General features: G+C 43.8%; 1 protein-coding gene across 4 annotated transcripts in view; it reads right to left on the reverse strand.

Annotated features, from left to right (window-relative positions):
- Cd44 (CD44 molecule (Indian blood group)) overlaps positions 1 to 19,363 on the reverse strand; it is an 83,623-nt gene that overhangs the window by 45,916 nt on the left and 18,344 nt on the right. For all 4 annotated transcript variants that reach the window (XM_051144233.1, XM_051144234.1, XM_051144232.1 and 1 more), the window contains exons 2-3: positions 4,098 to 4,263; positions 669 to 805 (exon numbers count right to left, since the gene is read on the reverse strand). In XM_051144233.1, coding sequence (XP_051000190.1) covers positions 669 to 805; positions 4,098 to 4,263 — 303 coding nt within the window. The remainder of the gene's footprint in view (positions 1 to 668; positions 806 to 4,097; positions 4,264 to 19,363) is intronic.

Consider the following 19,363-nt stretch of genomic DNA (forward strand, 5'->3'; position numbering starts at 1 on the left):
ATTTCTGGATGTCTCAACTGTTGGCTAAGAAGCCTTCCAGAAGGTTAAGGGTCTTTCATACCCTCCTTGCATTTCCCTAGCTCCATTTATAAAAATACTCTCAGTCATTTGACTTGCACCCCCAAACTATCAATAGATGAGTACCACTTTCTGGTAGAAATGGCTTTAATTTCCCAACACACTCGAGGCTCTAGCCACCCTTTCCCTACACCTCTCTAACTTCTGCCCTTGGACTCCTGGGCTTTTGCCACCTTGAATTCCCTGGTATTTGTTGGGCATACATAAGATGCTCCAGCTGCCAGCTTCCTGTGGCCTTTGCATCTGCCAATTGCTTCCTCCTTTACTTGGACCATGGCTCTCCTAAACACCTCCTGAGATGTACCTCCCTGCTCACTTTTCAAATGAAAGGTAGCCCTAGGGCATGTGCCTTCTTATGCACTCTCCAAACTCATGTGACATAATTGGCATTTAAGTCGTCATCATCTGCTTCGCAAGCCTGGCACATTAGTTCCATGAACACGGGAATCTAGCTCTTCCTTCTATGGTAGAGACTCTCAGGACTCATTTTGAGAGGAAGCATCAGGCAGCTCTGGCCGTGTTTCAGCTGAGCCCCTGTCAGCCAACCGTATTCCCACAAGCAGCCCAAAGACCACGCAGTTAGAACCAACCTGAGGCATTGAAACAGTACGTGTCATAGCGGGAGGTGTTGGACGATGTGAGGACATATACTCCTGTGTGGTTAGCTGCACAGATAGCATTGGGGTTGATCCTCGGGATGACCACATGCCCTTCTATGAACCCATACCTGCCAAGGGGAAACAAGAAGTTATCGACATGAATGGCCTGGATGCCATTTCATAATATCCCATCAAATGACATTTAATATAGAACAGCATTTCGCTTTATTCACCCCTCGGGATGTCAGGGCTTCCAACTGAGTTACGTAAAATCCAATAATAACAGCATAGAAGAAGGAAAGAGAGGGTTTTATTTAAAGGCTGGGGAACTGGTGATTTTTCTTGTTTTGTTAGTTTGTTGGTTGGTTGAGTTTTCTTTGTTTGTTTGTTTGGTTGGTTGGTTGGCTTTGTTTTGTTTTTGCAACAGGGTTTCTCTGTGTAGTCTTAGCTGTTCTGGATTCACTTTGTAGACCAAGCTGGCATAGAACTCACAGAGATCTGCCTGCCTCTGTCTCCATGAGTGCTGGGTTTAAAGGTGTGTGCCACCATGGCTGATTTTTCTTGTTTTTAAATTAAAAAACAAAAAGGTTCACAAATACAAAACACTGGTTCAATATAAAATTTATGGTTGGCAATGTTCTTAAAGGCATCAGAAAGCCTGAGTTACAGAAGTAAGAAGTTATGCTGTGAGATTTGACACCAAAATTAGCTTTATATTTTTTTAAAATGACATAAAATGATCCAATTTGCTAGGATAACAAGTGGATTGGCCTTTCTTTCAGTTTAAGATTCCAGCCATGCCTTATTTTCCATCCTCTTCTTCTTCCCTGTCCTCGCCTTCTCCCTCGAGCCCTCACTCTTTACTCCACTACTGTAGCAGGAAGCCTTGATCCTGTGCAGAGCACGCTCCATGTCTGACTTTGTGAACATCCTAGACTGTGGATAAGATTGCCACTGTCATCTAACTGAAAACAACAGCCATCGGGAAGCAGAAGGCAGTGGCTCGCTTGGCAGTTCTTCAAGCTACGTGCCATTCGCTCCCATGCCCATCTCCGTGTTTCTGGGAGTTGGTTGGGTTTGGAGGCCTTTTCAGATACAACGCACATCATCGCTGCCCTCAGAAGCACCCAAGCGGCTTAGATAACATAGGATGCCACAAAATATGGGGTGTGGGATGAGAAAATGCTGCTTGAAAGAGGCAGTGTGACAGCAAGCGAACAAAGAGGAAAATGCTGAATCGGCAAGGTTTAAGAAGCACGGGGCAGGCTAAAATGCACCTTCTTGTAACCTCTTCTGCAGGGGCAACAGCACAGACTGCAGCATCCTGCAAGGCCTGTGGAAATGAGAGTGACTCGGAAGCTCCTAAGCTCAAAGTCTCTCATTATGCCGGTGTTGCAATGGAAGCCGAATGACTAATTCCTCAACCAGACCAACAGACTGGTTTCCCCAAAGTCTCCTTAGCTGGGTGCTGGGAGGGCGCACAATTAAACGTTAATAAGTTCTCATGGACCTGAGAGTTGCGACTAATCAGGGTGGGGCAGACAAGACAGAAGCCGTTGCTGAGTCGATGCCTTCCTGCCTTTTGGCAGATATCCGATTCCTTAGCTCCCAGAGGGAAATTATGAAAGTGGGTTTTGAAACACTTAATACCAGGTATGGGTGCAATGACAGATTTTTGCAGCAGAGGTTTTTTTTTTTTCTCTCCTTTTTTCCTAAATAATACACAACAGGGAAAATACTCTTCTTTACCCTGCCCTTCTGCATCATGCTGGCAAAATTTATGTGTATCAGACATTCTAGACTTGAATTATTGCAAATTTTCACCATATCATGCTACTTGACATGCGCATGTACTCTACATGAGTTGGGGACATTAAATTTTCTATATGTGTACATGGCATGAGTAAGTGATGGAGGAAAGTCACATTTAGCAAGTCCTTGCATCCTGCCTCTTTATCCTCTGTCCCTTGGGAGGGCTCGGCCATCATGTGCAGATTGGTCACAAACAGAGACTCCTCTATGTATAAGTAGAGTTACAAGCCTCGGTTGCTTCATCTAAAAAATGTCTTCATAGGTAGAGGATGCCTTTGGGATTCTCCCAGCAGCTCAGCACTCTATTTGTTCCTCTGGCTCTCTGCAGGTGAGAACTCTCTGTGTTTCACAAGTGCGTCTTAACTGTGTTTCACAACCTTAGGCCAGCTTCCTAAAACCACATTCTTAGCCCAGTGACCTAGTGAGGGCCTCATTTTAAAACATAGCCTTAGGATTAGAATGAATGGTTTTGCTAACTGGCCATCCTTCATGAAGCCAATGGGTCGGGTTCTCTAGCCACAGAGCTTACTCCTCCCTTAGCATTCCCCCAGACTAAGCTCTGAGCACTTACAGACAGATGTGTGGCTGGTGCTGCTCAGGAGGCCACTCTGATCCAATGGAAATATTCTCCATAGAGCCCATGCCATTCCATATGGCAGCTACCAGGCAAATAAAACATAGCTAGTGCCATCAAAGAAGTCATTTTCATAGAGTCTAATTTTAATTAGCTTAAATATAACTCACCACATGTGGTTAATGGTAACTATATTAGGCAGAGCAAGAGACTGGGTTACCACTCAAGAAGTGGGTTGCCCGAGTTTGTAACTAAGGGCTGGGAATAGATGCAATTAACTTCCGCTTAATAGTTTCCATGAAAAACACGGCATCTAGACTTTCTAGAAGCATTCTCTTTGTGTGTGTGTGTGTGTGTGTATGATGCCCCTGCTTCTTGTGATTATCTTGGAATAACATGGTCTACAGAAGGTCCTCTGGGGCCCTGGGTACCTTGTAGAAGATTTCTCAAGACTTCTGATAATAACTTACTTTGATGTAATATAGCTTTACAACTTCCAAATTCTTTTACTTACTTTTTCAGAACAGAGCAACATAGAAGACAACCTAAAAGCTCAGAGAGAGAGAGAGAGAGAGGGAGAGAGAGAGAGAGAGAGAGAGAGAGAGAGAGAGAGAGAGAGAGAGAGAGAAAGAGAGAGAGAGAGGAGATTTGAAGAACGTGCTTTGTGTCAAGTCTGCACAGCCAAGCCTCTGCCAGCTACCTATTTATTTTAAACACTGTTATTTGCTTTGCGTTTTCTTGTGGTTCCGACAATGATACCGAATGCTTCTTCAAAGCCAGGAGAGTGCTACAGGAGCACATTAGGTAAGGGAGTTGCAACTGATATGACCCTAATGGCTTCCTCTGGCTTCTCTCTCCGTGATTCACAAAGGTGTCTTTAGACTTTCAATTCCAGTTGTCATACCGGTTTCGGGTTGACTCGGCCAAATTAATAGGTAGGCTTGCCTCTCATTCAACTGTCAGGGAGGAGCCTTCCAGCTGTCAGCCCTGCCCCTTCCCTGTACCTCCTCCAGTGTGGGTGCTGGTCTTTTTACCTGCATGTTTCAAACCCCTTGTTTAGAGCCAGCTCCATCTGGGCCATGGTGGGCAAGGTGCTGTTGAAAGCCTTGCAGAGGTCAGCTGCCTCAGTCCGTGAGATGCTGTAGCGGCCATTCTTCTCCACATGATATACACCTGCGTAGCGGCAGGTTATATTCAAATCTGTGGGATTAAACGGAAATATTAAGAGTCTTTTTGCATGAATAGTTTGCATAAAACTAGATTGATGGTAAGAAATGCTTGTAAGTGAAGACATTAAAAATATCCAAACTGAGAGTCGGGGAGTTTAACAGCAGACTGGGGTGATGGCTCAGCCAGTAAAGTGCTTGCCTCGCAAGCATGAGAAGCTGAGTCTAATCCCCCAAGATCCACATATAAAAAGCTGGGTGGCCAGCATTTGTAATACTAGGGTTGAATGTGACAGGCTGATCCCATGGGCTCACTGCCCAGCCAGCTTAGCCTTCTTGGTGAGTTCCAGGCCAATGGGAGACCTTGTGTATAAAAACAAGATTGATGACACCTGAGGAATGATAGCCAATGTTTTTCTCTTGCCTCAACATGAACACACATGCACACACATGCACACACATGCACACACATCCACATACATGAAAGCCAAATGATTACCCATGGCATCTCACACTTGAAATCCCAGCTCTTGGGAGATTGAAGCAAGAGGATCACCTAAGTTCAAGATCAGTCTAGGCTACATGGTGAGCTACAGCCTAAGGCCTTTTCTTGGAAACAACAACAAAAATCCAAATAAACATTACTGCTGACATAGCCTTCAAAATCCACTCTGGCTGTCCAAAGAGGCAGCAAGCCTAACTCTGAGACATGACATTATGAAGGACCCACAAATCTGAGACATGACATCATAAAGAACCCCCATCCTTAAAGTAGCTCTATCAACAAAGAATTTTTTTGAGCACACTCTTTGAATTAATATCAACTCATAGGAAACTGTCAAAAATCCAGGGGAGCAATGAAGGAACACAAATCAACTACTAAGAAAACCAGAGAGGGAGAGAGAGAGAGAGAGAGAGAGAGAGAGAGAGAGAGAGAGAGAGAGAGAGAGAGAGATGAAATAGTGTTGAATATACAGTTCTGTATTTGGAACTCTGTTCCCCATTTATTCTTGCATTATGAGCATGTTTCAACAATCAACTGGTGCTGCTCTTTACCTTATCACTTCTAACACTTACATTCAACTGCACCCAGAATAAACTTCCTGCTGGTCAAGGAAACTGCTGTCAATGGGATCTGGCTGCAGTCTCTCGCCTTCTTTAGCCTAGTGGTTGGTTGCTGGCTCTGCTCCAATCTCAGTTTTCCCTCAACTCCATCAGCCACTCTGAGCTCCTTCAGACCTGAGAGCATGCCCCTGCTCTCTTTTCTACGTGGACTGCTCTGGTGTGAGAGTCTCTTGGATGGTTCACTTTTATTCTGCATTGTCACTCCACAACATCTTCTCTCAGCAGTGACCAAGGTGTCTGAATCAAGGTCCAGAGTCAGAAAGAAAGGGCTTTAACCCAGACTTTGAATTTTCCAAAGTTCAAGTCATTTACTAACAAGAAAACGGAAGCTAGAGAAGAGAATTGCTGAGGGACGTGGCCATTTCTGTGCAGAACTGCAGGCTCCCCCTGACCTCCAAATTTGTTCTACATTTCAGAGTGGACTGTAGTGGAAAACTACAGTCCCCTCCCCCACTCCACCCCTGGATTATTCTTGCACCTTTGGGGTCTGTGTTGCATAATTGTTACCAGTACGTTAAAAGGTAAGCTTTGCATGTATATTCAAATGTCAAGAAACAGAAGCTGAGAAAATAATGAAGGAACTTTTTGTAAGTCTCCAGCTTTTACGTGGCTGAGGTGAGAGCTTTTGTCAGACGTGTTTAGCTCCCTCGAGCAGTGTTTTGAACTGGCTTTCCATGTGCCCAAGGTCCTTCATGTTTAGAACGAGGAGAACCGCATCTAAACAGCTGCTTCATGATGACAAAAGTGGACCCACTATTATGAAGCTGCACAGGTGACAGCTGCCTTCTAGAGCAGGAAGCAGGTTCCAAACACTGCAGAGCAGTGCCAAACAGATGCAAGACAAACAAAGAAGTCGCCCTTAAAAAGGATAAGCCAATGTCAATTGGTTGTTTTACATGTTTTTTTTTTTTTTCCATCAGCAAGCAGGAAGTTTAAAGACAAACAAACAAACAAAAACATGAGACACTGGAACCAGATGCAATGGAGAAAAGATGTTTTGCGAAGTCAATTCCTTATCTATGGGGCCCAATGTGCTCTCCAGAGCCACTCATGCAATTCTTGGCTGATGAAGCAATGAGCACACAGAGGAAGGAAATGTACAAGGTCCCTTTGAAATGCTATTTAGTTTTACTGACATTTGCAGCTTAGGTCTCAGTTGGCCTGTTTCACAATGGGAACCTGTCACTCAAAGACAGCCCTTCCGGGGTGGGGGAGGGAGGGGGAGAGGGGGACTCTCCCTGGTCTAGCATACATAAGAAAAAGAGAAAAGAAAAGAGAGAGAGAGAGAAAAAAGAAAGGTCTAAATCAACTTCTTGCAGGTTGAGCTGCTGAGGTGACTTCAGTCAGATGCCACCTGCTGGCTTCCAGCCCAGGTGGCTTCCTTCAACTTCTAGTTTAAAAACAAAGGCTGAGGCTTGGACAATGGTTTAGAGATGATAGGCAGTTTCTTTCTTATGAAAATCAATTCTAGCTTGCCACCTGGCAGATAGAATATGCAAATGCAAGAGAAACCAAGGCAAGCTGAGGCTTTTGAGTAAAATCCCTTAAATTCCCCATGTAATAACCAATGTTACTTTATAGACAGTGTGTCCACACATAGTGATCATTTGCTAAGTCTGCCTGTAATTGACTATATGTATGCATGAGCCATCAAGGGCAATATAAGACAGAGAAATCAGCCTTCATCCTGCTATCTTAGCCAGGGGCCTAACATACTACAGTCACCTAAAAATGGCTACTGGATGAATAAAAAATGCTCAGAAAATGTGAAGTACAAGCTTGTATTTATTTTAACCCTGTGAGAAGGAATCTAGCTCCTAACCCCAATGGCATTTGGACACTTAAGAGATGCAGTAATAATACCCCAGGCATCCAGATCATGTTGATAAGCCCTCACCTCTGAATCACTCTTGCCTATCTCTTAGGGCTATTTTAAGGAGAATATTAGTTAACACTTGTAAAAATGCTTCTAAGAGTATCTGGCATCTACACAAGTACTCACTACTGTTATTGTTCTGGAAGAGTTGAAATCTCTTCATAAACTCCCGGGGCTTAAATGATACCCAGACCTGATGGCTTGGCCCATTTTAGGGCAAGAGTCACTAAATGAAATTTGGTAAAAAAAAAAAAAAAAAAAAATGGAGCTTATAATAATTGAAGTTGTGATTATTATATACTTGTTAACTGCTTTATAAACTTCATCTAACTTAATCTTCAGCAGAGCGTGATGAGGTCTACAAAGTAGCAAAGTCATTTTTCTAAAAAAAAATATTGTTTTGAAACTAAACGATAATTACATAATTTCTCCCTTCTCTCTAGACTCTCCCATACCCTTCTTGCTCCTTCTCAAGGCCTCTTGGCCTCTTTTAAAACACACACACACACACACACACACACACACACACACACACACACACACACCCTGTTCAATCCATTTAATGTTACTTGTATGCATATGGTTTCAGGTCTGACCATTTAATGTTAGATAACTAACTAGTGCACTCATTCTTGCCAAAGAGTCTGTAAAACCCATTATGAGATGAAAAATCTGAGCCAGTAATCGGTGTCCCAAGTCATCCAAAGAGAAGGGTCAGACTTCTATCCTGTTGTAGGCTATGGTTAAAAATCACTCTCAAAAGCTCCAATTACCTATGGCACCTATGATAATTTTTCCTAAGCCTTTCAGATCAAGAAAGATAGATTTCACTAGAGAAATCACCCATCTTGATGCTCTGCTTACATTGTAAAGTCAGGGAGAAATGGATTCTTCATAGACCCAGTCATTTCCTATGAGGGAGAAAAGCATAGCAACATCTGAGAGGGAGCCACTATGTAATTTCCATTCAACTTTACATTATCTTCCCAAAGTTGCTTGAGATGTGAGAAGTGAGTGGGAGTGGTACCTGAGCTCAAAGGAGAAGGCAGATAGACTTCTAGGCAAAAGAAGATCAGCTCCCAGTCGCCATCTCCACATCTCCCAAGAGCCACCAACCAGGCTTTAGTAATGATTCTCTATTGGCCACTAAAAATGTCTGAGCCTGATGCTTTGTTTCTATGAACACTTAACAGTTTTCCATGAAAGAAAATGTTTCCAAGGACCGCTTGTGTTTTTATAACTGACTTTTGAAGACATCATCTCTGGGATGGGGATAATATGTTTGTACAGGTTCAGGGGGAGGGGACACTTACGAAGCTAGACCTCCTGAAAGTGGACAGCAACATGTCCCACATGAACATCACCGGGAGGTACTTACAGACATATCATGCCCAAGAGAGGTAGCTGCCTCTCCAAATCTCGCTTCTCAAGATGACTCCCAAAGAATTTAATGCTTGCTAGCACGAGCCAGCCATGTGCCTGGTCTCTCTCCGCTATCTCCAGAGGAGTCATGAGGGAGGCAGAATTAGGCATTTTTCTGTTGATTCAGCTCACAGTAAGCTGTGTGTGTCTTCAAGATAGTGCACATAGGCACTAGAGCAGTTCCTGTGTTCAGTGACTTGCCTAATTCCAACAGTTCACTTATCACGGATTTAAAAAAAAAAAAAAAAAAAAAAAAAAAAAAACAAGCTGGCCTTTTAATAATTCATTTATTTTTAAATTTTTTTTTATTTTATTTTAGGTAGATTGGGGTTTTGCCTACATGCTTGTCTGTGTGAGGGTGTCAGATCCCCTGGAACAGAAGTCGTGAGCTGCCATGTGAGAATTGGACCCAGGTCCTCTGGAAGAGCAGTCGGTGCTCTTAACCTCTGAGCCATCTCTCCAGCATCCTACTTATTATGGATTGTAAGAATACCAGGAACTCAGATCTAGTCAATGGACAGGACAATCTCCATAGTTGAGTGGAAAGTGGGGACTGACTTTCACACACTCTGGTGCCCCATATTTGACCACATCCCCTGGATGGGGAGGCCTGGTGGCACTCAGAGAAAGGATAGCAGGCTACCCCCTATGAGCATATACAGCGGAAGGAGGTCCCTCTCAGTCACAGTCATAGGAGAGAGGAGTAGGGGGAAAGTGGGAGGGAGGGAGGAATGGGAGGATAACAATTGAAGTGTAATATGAATAAATTAATAAAAAAATATATAAAGAATACTAGAAAGCTAAGGTAGCACCTATTCTGGGTAATGTTTCGGTTCTAAGTAATTCTTGCACCTAATAGTTCATTTTATCCTCGTGACAATCATATGCAGTGGGCTCCTTTATTAACCACATTGCACCTAGGTGTTCACTAACACATTGAGAAGCCCTAAGGAGCTGGTAGAGCCAGGTCAGGCTGATCGTGTCACAGTGCTAAGTGGCAGCTTAGACATGGAATGGATCTGAACACTATCAGAATCCCATTGGCCAGTCATGTGCTTTTTAAAGTGTGGAGAGTACTCATTAAAAGCTATCTAAAGAAGAGATCTTATGCTTGCTGAAAATGATCTTTGCATGAGAGTTTCCTTCACTCTGACTGAAAGGGGAAGGCCTTCACTCAACAGGTGTGAGTTGCTTCGGTGAAAAAAAAAATCCCCTTACTATTGGATCTTCTACCCTCTCCCAGGGAAGAAGTCTTGAGCCTCGGTGTTCACTGGCTTTCCCCAACCCTGATGCTCTCTGACTCTATCCTTTTCTCTTCTGAAGACACTCCTGGGAATTGGGACAATAAAGCTGCAGCTGCCGTCCCAGTCTTCTGTCCTTTACACCCCATGTTCTCCAACCACAATTAGGCAGAGCTAATGACAAGAAGAGTTGGGTTCACCACAACAAAGTATACTTGTGACCTTCTGAGATGTCTACTAGCAATCTCACAGGTCCTGACTGACAAAGTGGACATTCTAGGACTGATCTAGTTGAGGCTGATGCTCTTGATTGACAGTCCTCAACAAGATCGAACTCCTAGGAGGCAGTCATACAAACCTCTTGGGCAGCAAGTAGCAATCCAAAGCACCAATGAGCACATTGCCTCGTTTTCACTTTTACAGAGTTTGTCATTTAAAAGCCAAGGCTCTACTACCACGCTCTGATGTTCACAGCTTACACCCACACAGAAGATGAAGCAATTCATGGGCAGAACTGAGCTGGCTCTGATTAGAAGCATAGAGGGAAAGTGCAAATATTTTTTTTAAAAGTTGGTAATAATACCATTCATGATTAGAAGTAGGACGATACAGGCCTTAGAGAAATTATCTGCGAGAAAAGAGAAAAGAGGGTCTGAGCATGGTCCCCCAGCCCATTATGAGGAAAGCATTCTCAGAAGGCTTTAATGGCAGAGTCCTGACTCCTCTACAGTGCTCCTGTCACATACCATCTTTTATAAGGTTTGAGCAAGCTGTTCCCAATAAATCCACAACTCATGGCCAGGAAGCATCATGCTGAAGCACATTGTGAACAAGTCATTCTGTTTTCCATTTGTTTGATGTCTTCGAAGCCCGGATGTTTCCATCTGGGAGTCTTTTCAAGTTGGTATAGCCCCTGCCTCCACCAGGCCTGCCAGTACAGAAGGCGGCTGGCAGCCTTCCCATTGCCCCCTCATCACTTGTCCCATCTTCTGACTTGCATGTGATGGGTGCCTAATGAAAGAGCACATTGTTCAGCAGCCACTTCCGATCAAGGCCAACATTACTCTCGGTGGCTGGATGGCCTTTGGCTGCCCACTGCAGACCATGAGTACTTAGTGACTCAGTCTCTCCCGGAATTGCCACCAAGGCAAGTGAGGGCTTAATGAGCAGAGAAGACAGTCATACACAATCATATGAAGGGAATTTCCTTCAGAATTTGTCCTCGGGTGCTTTTAACTGAGCTGTTCATCTCTTGGCACTTAGAGAGACAAGGCACCCCAATGTCTGGAGCCCTGGCTGAACAACGTGACCTCGCAGTCTCTGGTCTAAGGGACAAGGGGTCCATCATGAGCCAACAGGACTCTAGGAAAGAACAACCCTCTCAGAAGCTGTCACCCTGGCCATTTCTGCCAAGCTCTCCAAATAGGCAACCCGTTGCATAGTCTAGAAACACCTTGGCTATATTTTAGAATTTGAGAAGGAGTCTTCTTCCTCCCTCTTGATTCAGTGTTGGGGACACTGGCAGTGAGAACCTGCTGAGGATTCCACCTCTTCTGCTGGGTCCATCAGAGTGTTTGCTCTTCACTGTTACCTCAGCACACAAGAGTTGTGTAAGGCCAAGTCGCCCTTGGAGAACAAGCCTCCAGGAAGACAAATGTAAGCAAGAAACCACAATGTGTACCTCTGCGTGTTGCCACAGCAACCAGGAAATTCACTGGCCTCAACACCTTTGTTTTGTTTTTTGTTTTTTTTCCTCTCTCTCTTTTGGGTCTTATTGATTTAGCAGATTGACTAGCACAAACCCAGGATTGTGGTAAGTGAACTGAAAGAGCACCAGAAGCCTATATAGAGCTTTTCCTGCTGCTGTTAAGAAAAGAAACAAAACAAAACAGAAAAAAGAAATCTCCACTTTGTCTTGCAATTACTTTTTTTCCTGAGCAGCTGTAATTACTTCTACATCACCTAATTAGAGTACAGTTTCTGCTCAAGTCTAGAGGCAGCACTGAGAGAATGGTTGATCAAGAGAGGAACCAAGTGAGAGACAAGGTTCAATAAGCAGCTGTTCCTTGCTAATTAACATATGCCCTTCAGAAGAGATTAGTGAGTCCCGGCATGCTGATGAGCCAGAGTCCTCATCTAGGAGTGGGATTCATGGGTCACACCCAAATCCTGTTTATTATAAGCTATGTGCTTAACAACCCATAATAGCATCTCTGGCACATCTTGTCTTCCTCTCTCCTGAGATAAAATAAGGATATGTTCAAAAGCTCTTGTATGTTTTTATGAAGATGGCCTTATGCAACTCAGAACCATGTACAATGAATACATGTCAACTGGGAAACAAGTTAAAAAACAATATAAGTCATAAACACTAACCAAACAGTATAATCACGGGGAACCTCAAATCTAAATAAAATTACTTGATAGCATAAAAAGCTAGGACATCTTTGGGACTCTCAGGATAAAAGGGCTCTGAGTACGGATATGTACACCCAGGTCACATTCAAATCTCAGCAGTTCTTAAAATTCCCACAGAAATAAAGACATGTTTTGGTGTCACTCTCTGCAGAGTATAATGTATCATGCACATTCAGAACTTGACAGTCTTGTTAAGTAGGACTCCATCTCACTAATTATGCAACCAACTCATACCAAAAACAGTACTGTGAAGCCTGGAGGATGGGTGCTGTGCACCCACTTTACAGACGCAGTTTAAGGTAGGAGAGATGGCAGGAGAGTTTGACAAACACAGGTAGTGCCTCAGATCCTGTGGGTCTACTGATTTCCTCACTACCCTGTGGTGCTGTCGCCCCTTGCCTTGGGTTGACATCAGGGCAAGGAGGGGCAAGAGCAGCATTCACAGAGAACAGTAGTGATGTTCAGCTTCCTTCCATCACTGCCATGACGTGTTGGGAAGAGTCATGATGGCTAAGACAAGTAAACGTAGAGTGGAGGTGGAGCCAGAATGCCGTCTTTGAGGCAGACCTAAAACCTGAATCCACCTTGTTCATTCTTATCCCAGTACCCAAAGCAACCCCATCGGTGACCCTGGCACGCCTAAAACTTCCTAAGGGAATATCGAAAGCAGTCTGGAAAAGTCCATGGCAGAGGCTGGTCATTAAATGATAATTATCATTTGGTCATTCTTAAAATGAATGTGCCAGGAAAATGGGTCACCCCACATGATGTCTATGGAAGCAGACAATGAGCAATTAGCACAGGCCCCTGAAGCTCCAAAACTGTCACACATAAAATGCATCATGCAAAAAAAAAAAAAAAAAAAAAAAAAAAAAAAAAAAGCCTTAGAAGTAATGGTCCTAGTACTTTATAACTTTTGCATTTCTCCCCTTGTATCAAACATAAAAGTACCTTGCAAGTTAAAGATCTTCATAAAGATCACCATTAATCGAACTTGCAGAGAGGAAATAGCAAAACCAGAACTTAGTGTGCATTCTACAGTGACTGAGGCTGGATCAACAGTGGGCCTGACAAAACACCAAGGCTCAGTAATGAAGTGAGGCTTCTTGTCCTTCAAGATGGAGTCACGTAGAGGAGGGATGTGAAAGGTCACCCCCAGTTCCTACACAGCTCATCTGCAGCCTACAGTGCAAGGGGGCTCCTTTTTTTTTTTTTTTTTTTTTTTTGTTTTCCATCCCCTTTGTCTGCCCCATTTTTCGAGAGTAAGTGAAGAGATTGCCGCATGGACAGAGTTGCTGCTCTGTGTGGGATGGAGGCCCAGGGGTCCTGAAGCTTCTGCATCCTGGAACTCTCTGAGCAACCTCCTTCCTCAGATGAGAGGCAAGGGAGGCACAGCCAGCTCAGCATCTTATAATGGAAGTGGCAAAAGATAGAAGCCAAGCCAAGTAAGCAGGGACTCAGCTTACGAAAGCCACAGCTGCCCACATGGGACACTTAAAACGCAAACCAGCTGTGTGGCATGGCACACTGGAAAACGCCGGCTCTGGTAACTCTGGCCACTGAGCCCTTGGCTGGGCTTCTGAGCCGTGTTAAACAAAGAGTAAGCGTGGTTTGCATCAGCTAGCTCCTGCAGTGACTGCCACAGCTAACAGCAGCCGGATGAGATAAGTGCTGTGACCATCACAAGCCTTACGCAGATAGCAGATGACAAAGACAAGGCTAGGAAGTTAAGCAACCTGCCCAAGGTGGCTCCATGCGACATCGAACAACCTGCCCAAGGTGGCTCCATGCGACGTCGAGCAAACTCCTTCCTGTTTTTTTTTTTTGTTGTTCATGGCAGCCACATGCGAATGCTTCTTACGGCTGCACCTTGCCTTCCAGAAGGTTCCAGAAGAGACAAGTGGAGTCAGGTCTCTTCCTAGACAGTTTGGAGGCCACGGACTCAATCTTCTAACTACACGCTAATCAAGTTGGCAGATAGGAGACAATTACTACTTTCCCCCCTTGGGATGGACAGTTTCATACACAAATCTGCACTTCACTGGGACTTAAGAGTTCTGTGCCTAAATAGGGTGGGCCTTTTAGAGACCTGTATGAAAAGAAAAAAATCTTAATGAACAGATTGGATTTCTGCATGGATGGAGTGGTGGGCAGGTCAACACCTCTGTTCTGCCTTGACAGACAAAGTCTAATTCAGATGGTACTTAGATTGATGCTTGAAGCCTCTACCTCCACACTGTCACTTCAGTTCATAGGAGGAATGATGGCAGACAGACTCTAGTGCCTACTAGATGGCTTTCCACTCCCAGTGGCCTCTGCCCATTACTCGAAAAGCTTTATCTGAATAACTATGAGTTTGGGAATAAAATTAAGTTGCCTATAAACCTTAACCCCTATCTTCCAGGAGCCCTTTGTCTATACCTCACCTTGTAACCAATACTGACTTACAGTGGATTAGGGTGGCACAGCTCCAGAGGCTAAGCTGGTGTCTTAGTCAGGGTTACTACTGCTGTGATAAAACGCCATGACCAAAAGCAACTTGGGGAGGAAAGGGTTCGTTTGGCTTTCATATCCTGATTCCCAATCTGCTGAGGGAAGCCAAGGCAGGAACCCAAACCATGTGGGAACCTGGAGGCAGGAGCTGATGCAAAGGCAACAGAGGAGCGCTGCTTACTGCCTTGCTTGCTCTTTATACTGATTTCTTATAGAACCCAGGACCAATAGCCCAGGAATGGTCTCAGTCACAGTGGGCTGGACCCTCACCATCAATCATTAATTAAGAGAATGCTCTACAGGATTTCTTACAGTCTGATATTATGGAGGCATTTTTTTTTTTTAAATTGGGAATCACTTTTCTCAAATAACTCTAGCTTGTGTCAATTTGACATAAAACTAGCCAGCATAGTTGGGAATTATCATGAGTGTGGGTCATCCTAGAATACATGTAAAAACAAGATTCATGTCTTTAGATTATTTTTCACCATCTTCAAGTTGATCAATGCACAGTGAAGTTACATAGCTGTAAAAATATTTATTTGCAACAACAAAGATTGCAATGACTAGGGGGACAAGTTCTAGGTCCCCACCAATTCCAAAGTTGGGGCACAAAAATTATCAGGTCACACTGCAAATTTGCTATCACCCCTTTTTCATATCTGCCAAAGTGAGCAGATAGGGGTGTCATGGAGGTCTCTGTATCTACATAAGAGTCTGACTACTCTTTACTCTTCAGACACCTTAGAGCACAAAAGCACTCTAAACCAGACGCAGCAGAGGCTGGACTGTGAGGGAGACTTTAAAATCTGGGCCAAAGGATTTCCAGGATTAGAGCTTTTCCAATCACCCAGTGAACAGAAGTTTTGTAAGTCACATCTCCTCCTGTGCTTTCAACCTGTGCAGCTACATTTGTAACAGCCATGCCAGTCTCAAATACCAAGCTCCCAAAACTCATTTCTAATGAGCTTTTACATCCATGTCAAGCCACAGGGTTTGGACAAGCATCTTTCGTACTTGATCATGCTCATGCAGAGTGGGCCAAACATAACTTCCCACTCCTAAGGAAGATGGCTCATGCCATCTGGAAACACAAGAAGATACAAATGACCCCTATATCAAGTTGCAAAAAAAAAAAAAAAAAATAAGTGACAAAGGAGCACATCTGCCAAAGGATTCTTCTTTTACTACAGAGAGCTCTAGAAAATCTGGGTGAGAAAGAATTGCCATTTGGGATGATATCTGTACCTCCCAAAGCACTCATCATCCTATAATAAGGGCATGGTGAAAGGTGTTGACTCACAAGACCATCTATAAAATATGGAAGTATATACCAGCTGTGACCCTGGGTACAGGTGATAAGGACAAATCTGTATTGGCAAAGACTGTGTGGAAACAGATAGCACACATATAAGCCACCAGCCTATGAATGAGGCAATTTTTGGTACCAGTGGTGCCATATAGAAAACAAAAGAGGGCATTGCACAAAGCAACAGCTGCAAGGACAGGTGACCAATGTGGTCTCAAGCTCGTGCTCCTGGAAATTGTGGCCTTCTTTTATTTGTTTGTCTGTTTATTGGACTTGGTGGGATTGTCAACTTGACTGGGTTCAGAATCACCTGGGAGACACACTCCAGGGTATGTCTGTGAGGATTTTTCCAGAGAAGCTTTACTGAGGAAGGAAAACCCACCTGAGTGCGGCTGACACCATCCCATGGGATGGAGTTCTGGACTAAATAAAAGGGGTGGAGAAAATGCCAGAATTCCATGTTCTCTGTTTCCTAGTCTTCCCAGATGTGAGGAGTCCCAGGGCATGCTCCATCTACTAAAAAGTCTGTTGTGCTTCCCTGCCATAGTGGACTGTGCTCTCTTCAACTGTAAGCCCAAAGAAATCTTCCTGCCTTAAGCTCCCTTTCTGTCAGGTACTTGCTCACAGCCATAAGAAACACAAGTAATATGCTTGAACAAAGGAAATCTCTTCCTCTACCCCATCCACCAGATTAAATTATATTTGGAATCCACCTTTATCTTTCAGAGTTCAAAAAGAGAGGCAGCTGGAATTTGGACGCGCTAAGGTAGGCAAGAGAGAATTGGAAGGTAAGAATATGACAACCGAATGTCCTGGCTTTGAGGACAAGGGCTCCATTTGCATTATAAGCTGGTTACAGGACTGGGAAAAGTAAGTCTTTCAGATCTTAGCCAAACTTGAGGCAATTAGGGGTTCCAGAGTAGCCAACCTGTGTAACTCTGATCATCTGCACTCGTGTTACTTCAACTCCTGATGCTCGGAAATGGCAGATCTCTTACAAGGAATGTAAGATCATAACAGATAGAATCACGGTTCAAAAGTGGGGTCCTAGTCTCAGCTAGGCTATGCAGGCCATGTCATGTTTTTTTTTTTTTAACTTTTAAGCCTCAGGTTCTTCATCAGTAAAGTGAAGATAATGTTTTTCTCATAGGGTGCTTTGGATGATGAAATGGAAAAAAAACAAAAACAAAAGCAAAAACAAAAAACAAAACAGCCAAAGCACTTGGCAAATTGCCCGAATGCTAGCATTGTACTTGGTACTTGGTAGCTATTGGTCAATATCCCAAAGATTAAGGTGTTTTCAAAGAAACCTATAGATAAATTACCTCTTATGCTAACTTAATTCATCATGAGCCAAGGACCTCCAGCCCTCAAGTTGATTAGGGACTGGGACCTGGACCCAGCCTACCCAGATATGAGGCTTCTTAGAATTCAAACTGTAAGAGATTATGGATAATAAATAGAAAAATACATAGAGAGAGGTAATAGATAGATAGATGATAGATAGATAGATTGTAGGACTGAATTGATATGGCAAATTAGAGAGAGCCAAATGGTTTTTTTTAATATAAAGAACATCATACTAGGAAGAAACATGCCCCATCGAACCAGCTTGGGTCCCATTAGGCCCAATTTTATTCATATATTCATCTATATCCACAGTGTCAGCCACGGAGTGTGATACTAAACAATGCCTCTGGTTTAGTGGGGGATCATGAATTTGACATGGAGCTCAGTGTTCATCTCTTTACTGATAAGTTATGGGTACTTGAAGCATCACTTCAGCTTTCTGGATCCCAGGGCTTTTGTCAGACAGAAACGGTTGGATTTTAGCATCTCGGTCCCAACCCCACCCTCTGCCTCTAGAAGAGGTCTGCATTTCTTTCTGATTAACTCTCCCAATGCTCTAGGGACCCCAGGGGCTCTTTCTTGCCTGCTGCGAATGGCATTTTGCTCTGCTATCTGGACAGCTAGGATGTAATGAATATTTCAAGCAGGGTGGACTGGCCAGCAGAGTGAAAGAGCAGACACAACAAAAAGAGAGCGTGAACAGCATCCTGTTCTCGAATTGCAGCAAATGAAGCTTTCCATGCACAGAGCCTGGAGTCCACCCATCAATGGGGCTGCAGCAAAGAATGGTTTCAATTAAGTGAAACACAAGAGTTGCTAATTTCCTTAGAGAGAATCTTCCTAAATTACAACAAACAGCCTCAGTATGCCCTGCAGTGAATTTCAGTATTTGGGGCCAATTCAAACCATTCTTCAGTCCTGGGACTGTCCTTGCCTGAGGTGTGGGAACAATGGGGAACTGCCCCCCTAGGCTGGCTCTCTGGACTCTGGCAGTCGTTGAGGCTCCACTGTCCCTGAGAATAAGAGGGAAACTCCCACAATCCCCTTTCCTCCTTAGCAGCTCTTCTGAGTTGTTACAACCGAGTCTCTTTACTCCAAGATCCAGGAAAGAAAGGAAAATAAACTTTAAAGAAATATCTAGATTCTTTGAAGACAAGAAAGAAACTTCAGTGTTTTAGGCCCCTGGGTCCTGAGATCAGAAAGGAATTAAGGCCACAAAGCAGAGTGGGAGCTGGTGGGATGGTGCTGGAGGGGGAGACAACTCTGAACTTATTAGGATCTGAGGCGTCTTAAACAAGCAATGGTTCCTATCCCTGAGCCTCCTTTACCCAGACTCCTGTGACTCTCAGGCCATTCTGTCACTCGTTTATATAATACATATTTACTCAGAAGACTAGATGGGCATAAACAAAGGCATGAAAATTGCCAGCACAGAAGTAGGCCATAGCACATGCTCAGTAAGTGTCCTTCTTCAATAGGAAGAGAAAAACCTTAGACAACTGGCCTTGACTCGCCAAGATGCCAAGGAAAACTGTGAGTTCTGAATCTATTATGTCTTTAGACAATGAAAAGTCATTGTTGCTTTGATAATCTGTTGTTTCATTCCAAACAATAGTCTAAAAAAACTAAGCCAAACTCTCATGAAATAAAAGGAAGTTGGGAAGCTGACTCAAAGGCAAATACTCCTTTTTAAAAGATGCAAAACTCCTTGCTCGTTTGGGGGTGTGTCCAGGAGTGGCTTTTAGAGGAGAGCATAACTAAGCAGTTAAAGGCAATTACAGGTATTTTGGGAGGTGAAAGAATTGAACATCCCAAGACAGGTGAGTAGGCATTTACTTTATGTACTCAGAAACTAGCCCCCAAGCTGGGACTTGTGGGAAGGGTGTGGGCCCTGAGAAAC

The sequence above is a fragment of the Acomys russatus genome, chromosome 4, assembly GCF_903995435.1.
Source record: "Acomys russatus chromosome 4, mAcoRus1.1, whole genome shotgun sequence".
NCBI classification, from domain to species: domain Eukaryota; kingdom Metazoa; phylum Chordata; class Mammalia; order Rodentia; family Muridae; genus Acomys; species Acomys russatus.